At 31.7% G+C, this 19919-nt stretch overlaps 7 protein-coding genes across 7 annotated transcripts; 4 read left to right on the top strand and 3 right to left on the bottom strand. All coding sequences in view use genetic code 12, as the record gives it.

Annotated features, from left to right (window-relative positions):
* Positions 1 to 21: 21 nt before the first annotated feature.
* RJT21DRAFT_2596 (uncharacterized protein) lies at positions 22 to 675 on the top strand (the record flags this gene model as incomplete). The annotated part of the gene is made up of 1 exon (XM_064883927.1): positions 22 to 675. One exon carries the CDS (start codon positions 22 to 24, stop codon positions 673 to 675), a length of 654 nt encoding a protein of 217 aa, XP_064739995.1.
* Positions 676 to 742: 67 nt separating this feature from the next.
* Positions 743 to 1290, top strand: RJT21DRAFT_125725 (uncharacterized protein). The gene has a single exon (XM_064882836.1). It carries the CDS (start codon positions 785 to 787, stop codon positions 1238 to 1240), a length of 456 nt encoding a protein of 151 aa, XP_064739994.1. The 5' UTR covers positions 743 to 784; the 3' UTR covers positions 1241 to 1290.
* Positions 1291 to 2338, bottom strand: ISA1 (Fe-binding Fe/S cluster assembly protein). Its single transcript, XM_064881392.1, has one exon. The coding sequence runs from the start codon at positions 2214 to 2216 to the stop codon at positions 1413 to 1415; it is 804 nt and encodes a 267-aa protein (XP_064739993.1). The 5' UTR covers positions 2217 to 2338; the 3' UTR covers positions 1291 to 1412.
* Positions 2339 to 2340: 2 nt separating this feature from the next.
* Positions 2341 to 4878, bottom strand: RJT21DRAFT_93994 (uncharacterized protein). Its single transcript, XM_064885695.1, has one exon. The coding sequence runs from the start codon at positions 4671 to 4673 to the stop codon at positions 2601 to 2603; it is 2073 nt and encodes a 690-aa protein (XP_064739992.1). The 5' UTR covers positions 4674 to 4878; the 3' UTR covers positions 2341 to 2600.
* A 39-nt stretch (positions 4879 to 4917) lies between these two features.
* On the top strand, positions 4918 to 7444 carry SEC2 (guanine nucleotide exchange factor). The gene has a single exon (XM_064881391.1). It carries the CDS (start codon positions 5053 to 5055, stop codon positions 7384 to 7386), a length of 2334 nt encoding a protein of 777 aa, XP_064739991.1. The 5' UTR covers positions 4918 to 5052; the 3' UTR covers positions 7387 to 7444.
* A 680-nt stretch (positions 7445 to 8124) lies between these two features.
* Positions 8125 to 13587, top strand: BNI1 (formin; the record flags this gene model as incomplete). The annotated part of the gene is made up of 1 exon (XM_064880136.1): positions 8125 to 13587. The coding sequence occupies one exon, from the start codon at positions 8125 to 8127 to the stop codon at positions 13585 to 13587; it is 5463 nt and encodes a 1820-aa protein (XP_064739990.1).
* Positions 13588 to 13625: 38 nt separating this feature from the next.
* On the bottom strand, positions 13626 to 18761 carry RJT21DRAFT_134824 (uncharacterized protein; the record flags this gene model as incomplete). The annotated part of the gene is made up of 2 exons (XM_064883241.1): positions 18409 to 18761; positions 13626 to 17517 (listed from the first exon to the last, which is right to left on the bottom strand). Exons 1-2 carry the CDS (start codon positions 18435 to 18437, stop codon positions 13626 to 13628), a joined length of 3921 nt encoding a protein of 1306 aa, XP_064739989.1. The 5' UTR covers positions 18438 to 18761.
* Between the last annotated feature and the right edge of the window lie 1158 nt (positions 18762 to 19919).

The following is a 19919-nucleotide window of genomic DNA, read 5'->3' as shown; positions in this document are numbered from 1 at the left end:
CAAGGTATTCCCAAGCTTACTATGAGTGGTAAGAATATTTTTCTTCAATCTCCCACAGTACATCCTGAGTTTGCACAAAGAATTCAATCATTACCAGATTTTAGAAGTAAATTGTTAGCCAGTTACAAGCAGTTGTATCGATTAAGAAATTTGATTGATAGAGGTATGGATCGTAATAAATACGGTTACATACAATTAATAAGAAGAAATTTCGAACGTATATCCTTCCAGAATAGACGTAATATAGTACTATCTCATATAAATGGAGGATCATTACCAGTAGAATTAACCGAAGAAGAGATTATTCAACGTTTAATTAATACAATTGCATTTGTATTTAATTCCACTGTTAAAAAAGAAACTGAATTTACAGAAAAGGATATTCAATATTTCAAAGACTTAAAGAAGGTTTTTCCTGAAAGTATGGAACTACAAATAGTTCGAACCATTATAAGAATGGATAAACAAAAGCCAGATAGAATTAAATATGATTTCAAATACAATTGGTTATCCAACTATAATGATAGCATGATCGAAGCTCGAAAATATTACGATAAATATCCCACTGCCAGAAAATTACCTGACGATTTAAATTTCGATCTTAGTTATATTGGTTTCAGAAATCATGAACTTTTGGTTATGGGACTTAATGAAAGTATGAAATTATGTTTATAGTGTATAAAGGTTATATGCAGATAGCAATGTTGCGCAACTAAAAAGTATTTAAATAGAATTCTTTAATGAATATGTATATATTAATTTAACAAATATAATATCTATAATTATGTTTCTGATTTTTGGAACTTCTAAGAAGTCAGACCTGTCTGATTCTTCATTACCTAATACACAATTTCAACAAAGATCTCATTCTCATGAAATAAGTGCAATTGCTTCTGGTCCAGATCTTTCGACTACATTAAGTCAATTATCAGAAAATCATACAGCACCTTTAAGGATTATTGATGTAAGTGATGGAACTAAGCTGCTTGATGCATCAGTAACTGAATTTGTTAAAACTCATGAAAATCCTTTACAAACAGCTGTATTTGTTATTGATGGTGAAAAGGATTCTAAGGAAAGTATTATATGTACTACCAATGATAGAGATGGAGGCAAGACATGTTTAAAATTTCAAGATTATTCAATTGAATTGTTTAAGACAATGCAAAGATTAGAATATTTCTGTTCATTACCAGATGATATTGATGCTACATATTTTGAATGTAGAAAGATTAAATAATGTAATAAATAATGTATATAGGGGTTAGTTACAAAAATTTTCGTCAAGGATAAATATCATGAATTTTCATTAAATAATTGTGTATATGCTATAATCTATGCTAAAAATGCATTCTATATTCTTCATTAAATATGTAGGGGGGTCATTACAAGATCATCGATTAATTTAAGTATCATACCATAAACGATTCACCACATCCACAAGTTCCTTTGGAATTTGGATTTTTAAAAATAAATCTTGATGATAATTTATCGTCCAACCAGTCCATTTCTGACCCTACAATAGAAAATAATGCCTTTGAATCAATTAAGACTTTGACTCCATCTTGTTCAATTGTTTCATCAAATTTACCTGGTTCATCAACATATTCTAAATGATAAGTTAATCCAGAGCAACCTCTATTTCTTACTCCAATACGAATTAATTTCGGATTTGGTTGATTTAATAATGCAGTCAAATGTTCAGTAGCACTTGGGGTTAAAGTGATTAAAGCTTTTCTTGGTCGTAAGGTTCTTCTCTTCTTAGGTGGGGTGGTGGTTGTAGTTGTGGTAATAGTTGGAATAGCTGCAGCAGATGTATCGGTATTAACTGGTTGTGAAATTGGCGCAGACATAGCTTTAGGAGATTCAATTTCAATGACTCCATTATCGATTTCATTCGTAGTCAATGTCTTTGCCGCAAACCTTGAGTTTCTAGATCTTCTCAATGGAGGCTGTGTAGTTGAAGTCTTTTCTTCTACAGGAAATGTTAACTTATGAGACGACCATTTAGATAATATATTTGATCCTGCTTCACTAGTAGACTTTTCTCCTGTACCTATTAATCCGGAATAAAATCCATTATTCAAACTTTTACCACTACCTGTTATAGGGATAGTTTGCATGAATCTTTTAGCACCTTTCTTACTTGATTCATTACTAATATATCTCTTTGTGGTTATAAAAACGTTGGGGATTATTTCTCTCCTCCTAATCATGTTTATGTCTATGCAATCTATAGTATATGTCAAGTGTTATAAAATTGTAGCTATAATGATATAGCTAACAGTATAAAATTAAATGGTATTAGCTATAAATAGTAAATTAAACTAAATATACTTTTTACTATTATATATGATTCAATGCCTTAGTAATTGAAGTCAAAAATTATAATTTTGCTTTTATAGTTTAAAAGTTTTTTGGGCATTCCGACACGACTCTCACCACCTTTAATTTATATATCCCCATATAAATAAGGGAGTAAGCAGGTTCAGATGATATTTGATTGGCTGGAAGTATATGCAGTCCCAACACCGATTTTCGGAAACGTCATTGTAAAGGTTGCAAATTGCAGTCAACAATGAATGATCATCAAAATTTATTCATAAATTCGATTGATTTGGTCTCACATGCATATCAAACCATCTAGTAATACCATGTCTAGGATTTATCTTTAAAGTATGACCATTACATTCAAATATACAATCATTAATTCTCATATAATCAATATTTCGATTACATTGGAGATAAAATAATGCTACATGTTGAACTTTAAACCATTCATCATAAATTGTAGGATGAATCATTCCTAATCCAAGATTAGGTGAACCTCCTGCTTTACTTCCAAAAATATCTAGTTTCTTTAAATGTTTGAGTTGTTTAATTAAATTTAATAAATCATCCACATTATCTCCGGGATTTATTCTTAAACTATTTAATTTTTTTAATCTGATTAATCCTGAATAAAAATTAACTCTAGATGGTATACTAACAAGTATATTTAAGTTATTACTATCGTTGTAATTATCTATCTCTTGTCTTAATTCCAATGATAATTTAGTTAAACTATTATTGAATCGAAGAATAGCCTCTTGATATTCAAGGTAGAATGTAGATTCTTTTTCTTGAGTATTTAATGGCTTTGTATGATTAAGTCTAACAAGTAAATCCAAAGATTTAAGAGAATTTGGTGGTAATGATTGTAAAAACTTAGGTACAGAATCAATATAAGTCTGACGATAATCTAATGATAAGTGTTGAAGGCCAGTTAAATATTGACCAATTTGTTCTAGAAATCCTGGTTGAAAGTATTCCTGTAATCGATCTATATCTCGAATTCCATATGCTTCATGAGGTAATATTTGATATTCAGATACTCCTCTTAAGATTAGAGAATTTAAAGTAGATAAATTTACTGATTCAATAAATAGTTTACCATCTTCAGAAGTTACTAAGAAATTATCTAACGATAAAATACGAATATTGGCAAGATATTTCAACTTACTAAATTTAAATAATGAAGAAATAGTCTTTAAATCAATATCATGTAAAGTTGAATGAACAATATTTTCAATGGTAGTAGAATTATTAATATTATTAATATTATTAATATTATTAATATTATTTCTTGGAGAAGAGAATCCAATTAGATCTCGACAATTAGGTAAAAGAATATTATTATCATGATTTTTATGATATTTAGATAAAACAAGTGTGTGTAAATTTGTACTTATTTGTTGAGGATCATGACTATTTATTAATAAATTATTAATTATCTTCATCAATTTCCGACTATTATGAAATGGTTGAATTTGAAAATTAACAATATTGGAGAAATTCAATTGAGAAAAATCATCTAATTCATTATCATGATTTAATTCATTTAAATAATTACTAAATTTTATATTTAATACTAAAGTTCGAATTAAGTGTTTATTTCTTAAATTATAAAGAAATTCAAGTCGGAAATTATCATTCAACCAGATTAATTCTTGTAGACATACTAAATGGTTAAAGAATTGAATTAATTCATGATTAAATTCATATTCATATACATTTAAAGAATCAGGAATATTTATACATTCGAATCGTCTAATATGAGGGAAGTTTTCATCAATTTGATTATGTTGACCTTCTTTAGTAAATTTGGAATTATAAGTTTTAATGAATCTTTTAAAATTATACGAACTATTTATAAATGTACATGAAAATTCTTTATGATAAGTATGATTATTATCTGTTTCATAATGTTTATAATTATATTCTTTTTCATTATTAAAACTATTAAAATCTTGATTTATAACAATATATTGATATAATCGAGGGATAGTAGATGCATAGATGGCTTTATTAACTCGAAGTAACTTTATACAATCAAATTGAGATAATTCATTAGCTATTTGAAATCTTATTTCATAGGGTAATTTATCAAATGTTAATGTATGAGGAGGAGTTTGATTTAATGATAATGTTTTATTTAGATTGATAAGATTATTGATATCTTCATTATTATTCTTATTATTTGAAATGGGAGTACTAGTACTGGAACGACTTGAACGATTTGAATGATCTTCATTAGAAGATTGTTGTTCATACAATAAAGGATTCTTAGAATAACCTATAGGAGAATTGAGCAGACTTATAGGAAATTGATTCTTATCTATTAGATTAGCCATAACTGATGGACAATTAGTTTTAGCTTTACTTTTAGTTTTAATTTCAGTTGCTATTGCTATTTTTTCTTCACTCTAATATGGTAGCACTCACTAGTAAATTTCTCATTAGTTATATACACTGTTAAATCCAGTTTACTTAATATTATAAGTATAGTATGATATAAATATACTAGTACTAATTACATAATCATATCTGATCCACAACTTTGGGGTTCTTCCTAATTAGGAAAAGTAATGTGCGTCTATATACACTACCGCACCTAAAATCCCAAGTCGTCTCGAAAAATTATTTATGGAGATTATTCCGCTTCTGGATCTCGAGTCCGTTAATCATTACTACTACAATCACTAAATTTAACTATAGTGACGGAGGGGAACTATGGCTGAAATAATTAATGAACTGCCGGGGAATGATATCCATGACGTAGTGGATCTGTATAATGATAATGATAATGAGGAAGGTGAAAGTGACCATGCGGTGTTATCTTCACCAGTCGTAATTGTATCAGGTAAGCAATCATCAACTCCTATTCCAATTGCAAGTGCAAGTCCTGTTCCAACTTCTGTTCCAAGTACTCATCGTGAAGAGAATTTAGATGAACGATTAACTGAAGAAGTTACGTATTTATCAACTCAATTGATGACAGCCATGTCTAAACAAGCCGAAATGGAAGAAGCCATAGTTAGTCTAAGAAGAGAGAATAACCAATTAAAGTCTCAAGTTAAAACTTTAACTATAGATAGTGAGAATTATAATTTATTAATTCCTCAACATCAAAAGCTTCAAGAAGATTTAAGTGCGAGTCAATTATCAAAACAGGAAGCAGAGACACAATTTCAACAACAATTGGCATTAAATCAAGTTGAAGTAGAAACTCAAACAGCACAATTTCAAAAGGAATTAGAAGAAAGTAAAGCTAAACAATTAGAAGCAGAAACTGAAATTGCCAAATTAAGAGTTGAAGTTGAAGATCTTACTGCATCATTATTTGATGAAGCCAATAAAATGGTTAGTGATTCACGAGAGGAGACTGATAGATTTAAAATTAAGAATGGGAAATTATATGAAGAAATTGCTGAGAAAGAAACAATTATAGAAGATTTAAAAGCTCAATTAGCATCTTTAAAAGAACTCATTGTTCAATTAGATGAAAAGGAAAGACTTAATTCAACCAATGGTACTCCATTAATTGAACAAAGTGGATTTCAACTTAATGATTCTTCAACCATTACTAGTTCTACCAATCCAACCACCACCACCAATAATTTCAATAATAATATAAATGGAAGACATAGTTCAATAGGTTTAAGTTTATCACCCGAAGATACTTATCAAGATCAACAACTTCGCTCAATTATATTTTCTCCTAATGTTAATTCTATACGATTTGATTTAAACAATTATCGTCGTGATTTTAAACAATTTGCATATACATTAATTAAACCTGATTTTGTATTTGATTTAGCAAATTTAAGAAATCTTAAATATTTTAAAAAGATATGGACAGAAGAATTAGAAGTTTCAATAACTTACGTTCCAAATTTATCAATAAATTCATTAATTAATAGATGGCAAAAGAATAAACATTTTTGGAATGCAATAGTTGAAGGTAGAGCTATAATTGAACCAGTTAAAGGAATTAATGAGGTATTTAAATTAGCGTATCGAGGTAGTTTTACTGGATCACCTAATAATAATAATAATAATAATAATAATAATAATAATAATAATAATAATAATTCTAATTCTAAGAATATAGCTCCAGTGGCAATTAAAGATGCTTGTTCATTTTGTGGAGAATCAAGATCTGATATATTAGAACATTCACGATTATATTATCTAAAATTATTACAAGATCCTAATTTATCATCATCAAATACTTCAGATAATGATGAATTAATTGGAAGTTATCCATTATGTAATTATTGTTTAATTAAATTAAGAAATCTTTGTGATTTCTTTGCAAAACTTAGACAAATTCATGCCAATGTTTATAATTTAACTCCTAATGCATCATTTGAAGATCATAGTCATCATTTAAATAATAGTCCTACACCAACAGGAGGATTTAGTCAATTTAAACGTACAAATTCTACTTCTACATCATTAACAACTCCAAGTGAATCTGAATCAACATTAATGAATAGTCAAGTTTCAATGATAGATGTTAATAAACTGGAAGAATCTAAATTAATTAAAATATATATTATGTTAACATTAATTAGGAATAAGATATTTTGGAGTAAGATTGGATTTTGGGATAATAATGAGAATATTAGAGAAATTAATTTAAATAATATTAGATATGAAACATTTGGAAGTTTAGTGGGGTATATTCCTGATAATGCTATAGAAGAGCCTGAACCAGTTACAACTCCAATAGATAATAAACTTTCAAATGTTACACTTGATCCTGCAGCAACTGACGAAGTATCTGATAGTGATGATGCAGCAGCATTTGCTGATTCATATCAACAATTTGATGCCAAGGAAGCAGATGCAGAAGCAGAGCCCGAAGAAAATAAACAGGAACCAGAAGCAGTACCAGAAGCAGAAGCAGCAGCAGCAGCAGCAGAACAAGACAATTCCCAAGAAAACGCGGAATCGGATTTAACTAGAAAACCATCTAAATCCAAACAATTCAGTCAGAAAATAAACAATGGACTTGATGAAACGTTGGAGATGTTAAAAGAGAGTATTGAACATGCGTAATTATTAGTTAGATAATAAACATATATATAAGATGCATAAAAAAATATCAGTAAAATAATCGGCTGTATGTAGGCGAATAATATAATTTGAGTTCGAGTTCGGGTTATTAATAGAAACTCCGTCCTAAATAAGCAATGGTAATGCCATAATGAGAAATTAACATGATTGCGATAGAGGTCACAAAACGCGTCTAATTTTGCTTTAGTGGCTGCTCTACTCACTAGCGGTGCTGGTAAGATCGCGAGACTGCCTGCAAGCAGTAGTGAGAGTAATATATAGGACAGTAGTTAGATTAAGATTCAGTCAGTACAGTCAGTACAGTCAGTACAGTCAGTAAGAGTACACTACACTAAACTACACTATACTAACACTCAGTAACAGTCACCAGTTACTGACACTCACAACACTCACAACACTCACTAATTTATGACCCAGTAGCGACACCCACAAAAACTGCCGGCACTCTCACTAAATTACGAGCACAAATAGGCAGAAAAATTTGACACAGTGCATAACTTAAAACCCATACCGAGCCAGCCTGTAACACCTTCGTAAATCCCATCCACCACATACCCCAAAGATATCAAAACTTCACTACCCTCACTCCACTACCACTGTTATATATAACAATAATCCATCACTAAAAGAGGGTTAATTAGTGGTAACTTTGTGTAGTTCAGTAAACTTTGAAGGATCTCCCACTACCCACTATCCACTACCCACTACCCACTACCCACTATGAGGAGAAGAGATCCTACGGGAACTCCTAATAATCTTAATGCTCAGATTAATGATGAACTAAACAACTCTCGGGCTTACAGTTCATATCTTGACAACGGGAATGGTAATGGTAATGGTAATGATCCGCCATCTCATACCTTGACTAATTCTTCATCCATCAATAGTCAGTCCAAAGCATCATTCTTACAAATGAAGAAGTTCAAACCCCGGGCCTCGATGAATCATTCACTTCATAATATCAATAATAATGAAAATCTAAGTGATAATTCTTCAACTGATTCAGCGAGTATCATTAGTGGAGGTACCGTAAATACTAATGGAACAAGTAGACGACAAAGTTTAGGTAATGCTATTAGTAAAACATTTACCAATCGATCTTCCAGTACCACCTCAATAATCCCTGGACCTCAAGTCACTAATTCGAATCATAATCGAAATGCTTCCACTTATAGTATATCGACTATTCAACATTCAATCAATAATAATATTAGTAATCCCTATGATATGCCGACGAGTCTAACACCGATTCCTACCACGACTTCCACCAACAATAACACCACCACCAATAACAATAACAATAACACCACCAAAAGATTAACACCGATAAGTCGGAATTCAACCTCAATATCTTCTATGATGTCTCCTGCAGCCACCATAATATCCAAACCCACCGTAAGTTCAGAATCCATCGTAGCGCAACATTCAACGAATGGATTCAATTTAGAAAAACCCGATCTGATCTATGAAATCGATCGGATGTTTCGAGAGTTAATGGATAAACGAGATTTCCGGTCACTACCTCAAAATGCCAAGAATGAAATGATAAATTATAGTCCCGATAAGAAATGGATGTTAATTTATCAAGATGCATTAACGGAATATAAACGTCAAGAAAGAAGTTTTAAGAATAAAGAAAGTTCATCACCGGATTTCTATAGTCGGAAATTAATGTCTAAAACCATTACTGCATTACAATTAAAGAATTTATGGGTTTCATTAAGAACTGAACCATTAGATTGGGTAAGAGAATTTATATATGATTATCAAGGAGATGCATTATTATCAGCATATTTAACTAAGATTCAAGATTTAATTAATCAACATGAATTATTAGATATTCATGATGAAATCTTTGATAAAGAATTTAATACTTTAAAGGCATTAAAGACTATGATGAATCAAAGATTAGGAGCTGAAAGAGTTAAAACTGATATAACTTTATATGTTAATGCCGTATCTGGATCATTATTATCACCTCGAATTCTTACCCGAAAGATTGCTGCCGAATCTTTAACATTTATGATTGCTTATTATAATCATTCAACTAATGGAAATGATCAATATAATAAAATTTTAAAGGCATTAGATTCTATACCTTCCAAACCATATTTTGAATTTGAACTGGATTCAATTATATCTTCACCAACAAAGAAACATGGTAGATTAATTCGAAGATTAATTCAATCTAATAATCTTAAACGATTTGAATTATGGTTAAAAGTGGTTAGTAAAACTTTAGATGGTAAGGGGAAATATCTTAATTCATTAGTTGGAGCTAGTGATGAATTAAAGTATGCTCAATCTACTTCCAATGGATCACTTGAAAATCAATTATCAGAATATTGTTTAAGTAATATGTTATTAATTAATACATTAATTGATTTTGCTATGGATGTTCGAATTAGAATCCATTTACGAGCTCAATTCACAACGGCAGGAATTCATAAATTATTACAACAATTTAATGAATTAAATTATGAGAATTTAAATCAACAAGTATCTAAATATATTGAATATTCATCACAAGATGAAATCGAATTAAAGACTCGAGATCAAATTGATGAAGATTTGGATTTTAATAATCCGGTTGAAATTATTCAATCATTATGGAATCAAGTTAAGAGTAGTGAATCAGAAGGATACTTTTTAAGTGCCATGCAACATCTTTATCTTAATCAAACTGAGAAAAGAGATAATAGTGAAGAATTAAGTCGAAGTGTAAGACTTTTAGATGGATTAATTCAAAATATTTCTATGAATACTGTCTCGGATGATGATACAAATATAAGAGTTGGAATTAGTAAAGTCTTATCAAGTTTAGCTACTGATGAATTATATCATAAAGCTCAAGAAGAAGTTAAAATGTATAAAAAGATTGCTGAAGAAGCCGTGGCTGAACGGGATGATATTTCTCGACAATTATCAATGGGAGCCGATGGATTAATTACTAATTTAACTAATGAAATAAGAGAACAAGAAACCATATTAATTCGAACTAAGAAATTGAATGAAGAATTATCGGAAGATTTAGAAGAATTAAAGCGTAAACATTTACGAGAGAAACAACAACAAGAATTAGAAATGAGAGAATTATTGATTATGTTAAATAATCAAGCCAAGATTGAAACCAAACGAAGTAATAATAAAACAACCGTATCTGTTCAAACGACTAATGCCGAATTAATTGAGAAATTACAGAAACAAATCAGTCGAAGAAAAGCAGAATATAAATCAGATAATCGACAATATGGAGCTGTTGAACCCAGTTCCAGATTACGAGAATTACGAGATAAAATGGCGGATATTGAGAATATGGCCCGAGAATTAGAAATGACGGAATTCGAAACTTATGTTGAACCAATTAGTAATAATAATAATATTATTATTATTAATAAGAGTCCTTCTGAACCAGAAATTGAAGATACTTTATCAGATACTTCAGAAGAAGAAGATGAGGTGGAAGTGGAAGTGGCAGTAGTTGAAACTCTACTGGAACCAGGACCTATTCGACCCGTAAGAAGTGATGATTTAGTGAAATTAGATAATTTAAGAAAGAAATTGGCTTCATTACAAAATGAATCGAATGATATAATGAAATTTAATAATAGTGCTATGTTTAGTAAACAGAAATTCTTAGCCATGGAAAGATTACGGGAATTAGAGAATAACTTTAAGGATTTCAATATTGACTTTAACTTTGAAGAAGATCATCACCATCCCGATCTCGATCCCGATGTGTATGAAACTCCCGAAGATGTTGATCCCTCAATTAAGTCGAAGATTCAAGAAGAATTACTTGAAGTTCAGAAACTTAAGGCTGAATTGAAATTGAAATTAGCCAGTATAGATGCATCATCCCCCAAGAAGAAGAGATTGTCTAAACAATCTTATTCTAAACTGACTCTAGATAAGTTAGAGGCTCGGTATGAACAGGGAAAGATTAAGCCTGAAGGAATAGATATCGTTAAGGGATCCAATGGTCCAACCCGAGATTATCGAGATCATCGTAAAACGACAATTGGAGGTATGGAGCCGAAGTTTTTAGAAGAATTGAAATCGAAAGTAGCAGTGGTTGAGGGAATAGATAGTGAAGGAGTAGACAAGGGAGTAGACAAGGGAGTAGACAAGGGAGTAGATACACCAATTGCTCCACCTCCTGTATCATCATCTACTCCTGTTTCATCTACACCATCTGGATCTACTCCTGCTCCTCCTCCTCCTCCTCCTCCATTACCTCCTATACTTGGTGGTGTATCTGGTGTTCTGACTGCTGCCCCACCTCCTCCACCTCCACCTCCTCCTCCACCTCCTCCACCACCGCCATTACCAAAATCATTAGCTGGATCTAGTGGTTTAGTTCCTCCCCCTCCTCCACCCCCTCCTCCATTCCCAACCACCACCACCAAACTTAAATCCACCACTATCACCACCACCACCACGACTCCATCACCATTCTCCAATTTCCCTCGACCCAAGAAGAAGTTGAAACAATTACATTGGGATAAATTCGATAATGATACGTCGAATTCATTCTGGCAAGGCACCCAAACTAGTACTATTGCCAGTGAACTTAAATCTAAGGGAGTGTTTGATGAAATTGAATTAATCTTTGCTGCTAAAGAGATTAAGAAATTGGCCACTAAGAAGAAAGAAGAAGTGGATAAGATATCATTTTTATCACGAGATGTTGCTCAACAATTCAGTATTAATTTACATACTTTTAGTAGTTTAAATGATGAAGAATTAGTATCCAAGATCTTAAGATGTGATAAAGATGTTATCACCAATCAAGCCATACTTGAATTTCTTGGAAAGGATGAAATTGTTGAAATATCTAATTCATTAGCTCGAAATCTTGAACCATATTCAACGGATTATAAAGTAGAAAATCCTGTTAGTTCAGAAAAGGATAAGACGGAACTTCAACGTCCGGATCGGATTTATTTGGAATTAATTTATAATTTACAACATTATTGGAAATCCAGAATTCGTGCCTTAACAGTAATGGCCAATTATGAAAAGGATTATGAAGATTTAGTGGTTAAATTACGAGCCATAGATGAAGTTGTAACATCAATAAAGGAATCTAAACAATTAAAGAATGTATTTGAAATCATCTTAACGGTGGGGAATTATATGAATGATTCAACTAAACAAGCACAGGGATTTAAATTAAGTTCACTTCAACGATTAAGTTTTATGAAGGATGATAAGAATAGTATGACTTTCATTCATTATGTTGAAACTATCGTGAGAAGTCAATATCCAGAAGTTATGAAATTTGTTGAAGAATTAGCTAAATGTAATGAAGTAGCTAAATATTCTATTGAAGGAATTGAAAATGATTGTAAAGAATATTCTCAATCGATTAAGAATGTTCAAAGTTCAATCGATGTGGGGAATTTAAGTGATTCATCTAAATTCCATCCTCAAGATCGAGTGCTTAAAGTGATTTTACCAACTTTAGTAAGAGCTAAGAAGAAGAGTGAATTATTAGGTAGTCAAGTATCATATACTATGAAAGAATTTGATAAATTAATGAGATATTTTGGAGAAGATCCAACAGATTCATTCATTAGAAATAGTTTTATTTCTAAATTCGCTAATTTCATCAAGGAATTCAAACGAGTCCAAGTTGAGAATATTCGTCGAGAAGAAGAGATACGAATCTATGAACAAAGAAAGAGATTATTAGATACTCCTAAAGTTAATAATCTGAATAGTAATAATAATAGTAATAGTGAAAGGACGGAAGGGACTGCAGATGAAGGTGATGATTCGAATATTATGGATAGTTTACTTGAAAAGTTAAAGGCAGCAGGACCTCCGAAGGGAGAATCTCTGTCGGCTCGGAAACGGGCTCTCTTAAGAAAACAATTAATGGAGAGTCCTCATAAATCCAATTCTAATTCTAATCATGAGAGTCATAATGGATCACCTGAACGACCTGTGATAGAAGAGATAGTTGAAAGTGAAGGTACTGCCACCCCCACCACCAATGAATTGGATTCAGATACCGATGTAAATATTCGAGCTCGAAGTTTACTAAAGGAACTTCGAGGCGTAGAAGAAGGAGATGCCTCTGACAAACTAACAGCAGCTCAGAAGTTTCGAATGGAAAGACTTCGAAAGAAAGCTTCTACACTTGAGTTTGATGATTCATCACCTGATGATGTATAGGAATGTATGTGTGTGTATGTATATAACCGAATTACTAACTAAATACAGAATTCAATTGTACATTTGGTACTGATCTCTTGTAGATCATAATCAATAAACTTGCCACTATTGCCCTTATAATCAAAGGCCGGTTTGTTTAGAGAGAGTAGTCCAGTTCCACTGAGTTTGTTAAAGAATGGTCTGTCTAATTTCTTGATCTCTTCTTCAATGGAGGTGGTGATGCCTAACTTATTCTTTAGAGTAGTGTACTGAAGGCCATTTCTATTCAATAGACTGAGATAGCCGATTTCTCCATTGACTCCAATGATTAGAATAGTGTTGTTATTGTTGGTGGTAGTGGTGGTGGTGGTGGTGGTAGGCATCCATACACACCTAAACGATGCTTCGTATACTCGAGGAAGACTGGGCACTTTGAACGATACTCTCGATGAATACATATCATTCTCATAATCTATAATGGATAAGGAGGAATGCAATTGATCACCGGCCACTATCTTCCCCCCCATTTGAGCTTGATTTATGAAATTGTTGGGGTATGGATCATTGGATATATACTTTAAAGTGACCTTATTTCCATCACCAATATAGAGTAATTTATATACTGAATCGAATTTAGTGGTTATAAACAATTGATCTTTAGGTTTATAATCCATGGAGATAATCTCACTGGCCAAAGTAGCCAAGATAGTTACTGGTTTTAGACGTTTTTCTTCTAAATCATAACTGGTATAACAAATATGATTCTTACTACTAAAATGGATATCATTATTAATTTGAATAATGTTGGTGATGGGATTATCGAATGGAAATGAGATGAGTTCAGTGACCTTTACTGAGATCGATTCCAGTTCATTGGATATGCGTTTGGAGATATCAAGTACTTTAAATGAGCCAGAGCCAGAGCCAGTGGTACCACCACCACCACCACCATCCAGTTCAACTGAACATCCAATCAATACCTTCTTCGTATAATGACCATTCCTCAATATAGACCATATACAACAAGAAATAGGATACTCATTCTTACTAAATATACTAATTTCTCGACTCCCATGTCTACCACTAACCTCTTGATGATTTAATAGTTTCATAGATTTCCTATCAAAGAATTTCAAACGATTCTTGGGATTCTTCGATTTACAAAGGATCATAAATATCGATAAATAATCCAAATATCGAATTCGTTTAACTGGTTCAGGAATACTTATTTGTTTAACACACGGTCCTATAAAGGTGGAGACTGCACAAAGCAGCAACCCATCTTCTCGAATGGCTGCAAAATATATTTGCAGATCCTCTGCAACCTTATTTTTCGGAATAGGCATAACGGCAAATATACTTCTTTCATAAGTTTCATCAAAGTATACTCTCATAGGATATTGAGATTCATATAAATTTAACATCCATAATCCTTTACATACAATAAAGGTAATATTTAAATCGAGATTTATACAAAAAGTTATGGGATTAGTACCTATTTTAAGGAAATAATCACATACCAATTCTTCCTTATCATTTATATGGAATTTAAGGGTATGGCCCTGACTTGATCCAATTAATAGGTAGTTATTAATTTCAACTATATCATGAGCTATAACCATCTCTTCGCCAATAAAATCATCTTTAGCGTATTGGTTATAGTGTTCAAGCCATATGGTCCGATGATAATTGAGTAAGGGACCTTCATAAAGTTCTAAGTTCCCATCAAATGTGCCCACAGCTATGAATAAGTTATGGGGATTATTTAGGGTTAGTAGCTTAACGGTTGATGGCTGACTCAGGAGTGGATGTCTAGCAATTAATTCAACTATACCTCCATCCTCCTCCTCCTCATCATCTGACTTAAATTTATATAACTCAAGTACTGTCTCCCCGTCTCTCTCGCCCTCACTGATGAGTACAACCCATTTCTGATATACATCACAATACAAAATCTTATTAGTAAATACTTGACGATTAAGTTCTTCATAAAAATCAGATAATAACATTTCATTACTACTGACTTGAAATAAGACTTCTTCTTCTTTATCATTTATTATACTACCAGCATAGATAGTGGCACCTGGAAGGATTTTAGCATCGGATACTTCAGTTAATATCCATTCATTCTTATATTTTAATACTACTGATTGATAGGGGAATGTACAAACAAGATAAAATTCTCCATCTAATGAGACTTCGAATAATTTATGAGCTTTTCTTAATACTTCATAAGTATCACTCTTTCTTTGAGCACTATATCCATATTTGAAATGACTTATTTTACATCGTTTACCTAATCCAGAGATACCCCATAATTCTTGATTAGATATATAATTAAATTTGGTGGGACGGAATGAATTAAGAATTTCTATATCTAATAATGGTGACCAATTCTTATAGTCTTTTATTAATCGAGGTTCAGAAAATTTAATGGTTCCATCACTTGTTGATAGACTTGACAAGTGCTTTATTAATAGACTCTTATTACCTCCACTATCACTCCCATAGATAAAGTTGAACCCCTTAGGACATAATTCTAGAGAGAATATAGATATAGGATCAGCTACTCTTATGATAGCACTTGACAGAATGATTCGATTATTAGATATCATGATTTTATACACTATCCCTGCATCAGTAGATATGTATACTTGATCAGATTTAGAATCTGAAACAGTTTCAGATTCAGTTTCAGATATTGATGCCGATTTATAATAATTAGTAGGAAATTCCGATGGTGACCAGGGACTTTCACAAGTAGCAAAACTATAATCAGCAGATAGAATATTTTGGATACTAACTATTATTAAATTAGATTGATTAATAAATAGAAAACTATTATTATTACCTAAGGATATTACTAATATAGGGATTTCAAAATTATTAGGTAAAGGTAATGAAGTCTTTTTAAAACTTTGAGTTATGGCTTCTACTGTAGACCATGAACAAAGTTCAATTACCAATCTTCGGAAATCTGTAAAGACTAAACTCAAAAATGTTACATGATCAATATCCTGAGTATTAGTAGTATTAGTATTAGTATTAGTATTAGTATTATTAGTATTAGTATTGTTACTATTAGTAATACTATTACTATTACTATTTGTAAATGGATTAGCAAAACATGAATGTAATATAATTCCATTAATTTTAACATTAAAATGCTTTTTCAATATGATTCCGGAATTCCCTACTTGAACATTATATATTCTAAATGCTCTTGAAGCAGATGTACTTACTACCGAAAGTCCACTTTTATCCGAATGTAATGTACAACCACTGGGTAATAAATAATCATTAATTGACATATTCATATTCCACCATTGAACTACAAATGGTTTAAATATAGAATTGCCCGTATGAATCACAGGAGAATTGGTTTGATGAATATAATCTGAATCCATATATTGACGAGGTATATAATATAATCTAATCAATAATATGAATCCTGATTTTAAACTTATTAGTAAGGAATCTTCACCTCCATGAGTTTGGATTCCCGGTATAACACATGAAGATCGGATTTCTGATTTGGTAGTGAATTCAATTCCATTAATTAATAGTGATCTTAGTTTCACTAAGATTTGTACTGATCTTATCTTGGTACTAGTAGTGGTACTAGTAGTACTGGTAGTAGTAGTAGCACTAGTGCTAGGGGTTTGATTCTGATTCTGATTTTGGGGAAATATCTCATTATCCAGTTCATCATCACTAAATGCATCCAATTGCGAATCCATTTCATTGGGTATTAATACTTGATAATCATCATCATTGAATGAAGCACTCGATACACCTTTGAAAGGTTTTCTGATATTGACTCTAAACTCCGGTATAATATTCTCTATAATTGGTGAACTGGCTAATGTCCGCTTAGCAAAGGTTATATCCTCATTCTCGTTAACTCCTTGTTCTCCTGTTTTAATTCCTATCAGGGAATATAGTGTACTACTATCATCCATTGCTATAGTTGTCCCGATAACTAAGGGTTAATTCATATTGCGCTCACTAATTCGCATTTGGTTAATTATATTTTTTTTAAGCTTTTGTTTTGTATTTTTCAAAATGGCTGCTAACTGTTCCGCATCCTAATCGGGGCATAGGCGGCAAAATCATATCGTATAAAATTCATATAATCAAAAGTAATACAAATAGATACTACTCCTTAATCTTCATCACTAAATGGCAAAATGGCAGGAACTTCAAAGACTTATAATGTATATGGAATCACGGCGATTGTGGCGGTGTCGGGATTCTTATTGGGGTTAGAGTCTACTTCATTGGCTAATGTCTTGAATTCTAAGGCATTCGAAGATTTCTTTACTCCTCCAACTACGGGGGAAAAGATAATGATAGAGGCTGGTAATTCTATAGGAGCTGTTTGTAAGTATTTATTCTTAATGTTGGAAAAATAATTTTGCAATTGTACTAACAAATAACAAACTTTATAACTAGTTGGTTGTGTTTTAGGTGGTGCATTATACGATAGTTTAGGGTGTATACATATTTTCCGGTTTGCTGGATGTTTATGGATTTTAGGAACAGCAGTTATGGTATTTCTGCCATATATTCTTTTACTTGTATTGGGGAGATGCTTAAAGGGTTGTGCTCTTGGATTTATTTCTACTGCTGTACCGGTTTATATTGCTGAAACCATACCTACTAAGAAGAAAGGTATATCAATATCAATAGTTTTATTATGTCTGGCAATTGGAAGCTTAGCAATGTATTTATGTTCTCATTTCTCACAAACAATATTTGATGAAGATATATTCTTTCGATACGTCTGGGGTTTAGAATGTGCTCCATCTATTTTACTTTTGTTATTATGCTTCTTCCTACCAGAATCCCCCAAATGGCTTGCATCTCATTCTAAATGGCAAGAAGCTACAAAAAGTTTACGAAAGATTAGAAACTATAATCATTTGGATATGAATCTGCCTGTCTTTTATACTAGTGAACGAGATTATGTTCTTAGAGCTTATACTGCCGGTTCAGAAATTAAAACTTGTACTTATGGTCATATATTTGGAAAGAGATATTGGAAACATACACTATTGGGAATAGCAGCTCAATCTTTTGTTCAATTAACAGCAATGGGTATTTTCACTAACTCATTTATAAGTATATGTGAAGCTTGTGGAATTCCAGATGAAGATTTATGGATATTCATGTTTTCACAATATTTCTTGACGGTTATCTTTACTTCCTTTCCAATTTTCTTATTAGATAATTGTCGAAGAAAAGATTCTTTAACTTTTGGGTTCTTCATTCTAGGATTAACTCATGTTTCACTCTGTGTCATAACTTTAGTATTTGGAGAAGAAATTGATGAATCATTTGCCGGTTCCTTATTTAATTTTGATATATTTGAATTAGCTGCATCGGCTGTAGTGGCACTATTTTTCTTTTTACATGCTGTTTATGCTTCTACTCTTATTTCAGCAAGTTGGTTATATATTGGAGAAATATTTCCCAGTCCTGCTAGAGCCAAGGGATCAGCTGTATGTATGTGTGTTTCATGGATGATAAATGCAAATTTAACACTTTTATTTCCTTTATTAATAGAATACATAGGGGTTTGGATCTTTTTGGTAGTAGCAGTGTTTTGCTTTATAAGTACCTTCCTCTGTTCTATGTTCCCAGAAACAAGAGATTTAAATGAGATTGAGATTGAAGCACTATTTGATCCTATAATTAATAACAAAGGCCAGTCATTACCAATTGAATATTTTGCTCCTAAATCATTAGAAGATAATATCCCGATTGAAGAAACACAATTGCAAAATAATAAAATGTCTAATCCTGATAAGAACTCCCAATTTCCTCTATATGAAATGTATAAGCCTAAAATGTATCAACAGGAAGAAGAAATAGCATATGAGATGGATAATTTGAAGCCTAAAGATGATAATGAAATGGTTATCCCAACCCAATCGCCTGAACTCGAGGAAGAAGAAGAAAAATTACCCACAGTTGATAAGATATTACTTAGTTTCAGTGATTCCTCCAATTCATTTTTTAATAACAAAGATAATGTATCACAGGATTCAAAGAATGCTTCTGTTGATTTAGCTGATCAAGATATAGTTGATGCAGTTGGTTCATCATCTAAGGGCTCTGTATATGTTTCCAATAATAATAAATATGGAAGTGTCAATGATATAATAGAGGAATATGAAGCTCCAGTTCACCCTAACTCATCAGCTGATGAATCATATTATTCAAGTGATTGGTTTGATCATGTTGCACCCAAAAATGCAAAGAAGAAATTGAAGCCGAAAAGATCTCACATTAATTCGGGAACACTGTTTTTCCATGGGAATAGAGAAGGATCTCCCAAAAAGGCTGGG

This window comes from Scheffersomyces amazonensis (assembly GCF_036850825.1).
Source record: "Scheffersomyces amazonensis strain UFMG-HMD-26.3 chromosome Unknown RJT21scaffold_2, whole genome shotgun sequence".
NCBI classification, from domain to species: domain Eukaryota; kingdom Fungi; phylum Ascomycota; class Pichiomycetes; order Serinales; family Debaryomycetaceae; genus Scheffersomyces; species Scheffersomyces amazonensis.
This window is presented reverse-complemented; position numbering and strand designations above follow the sequence as displayed.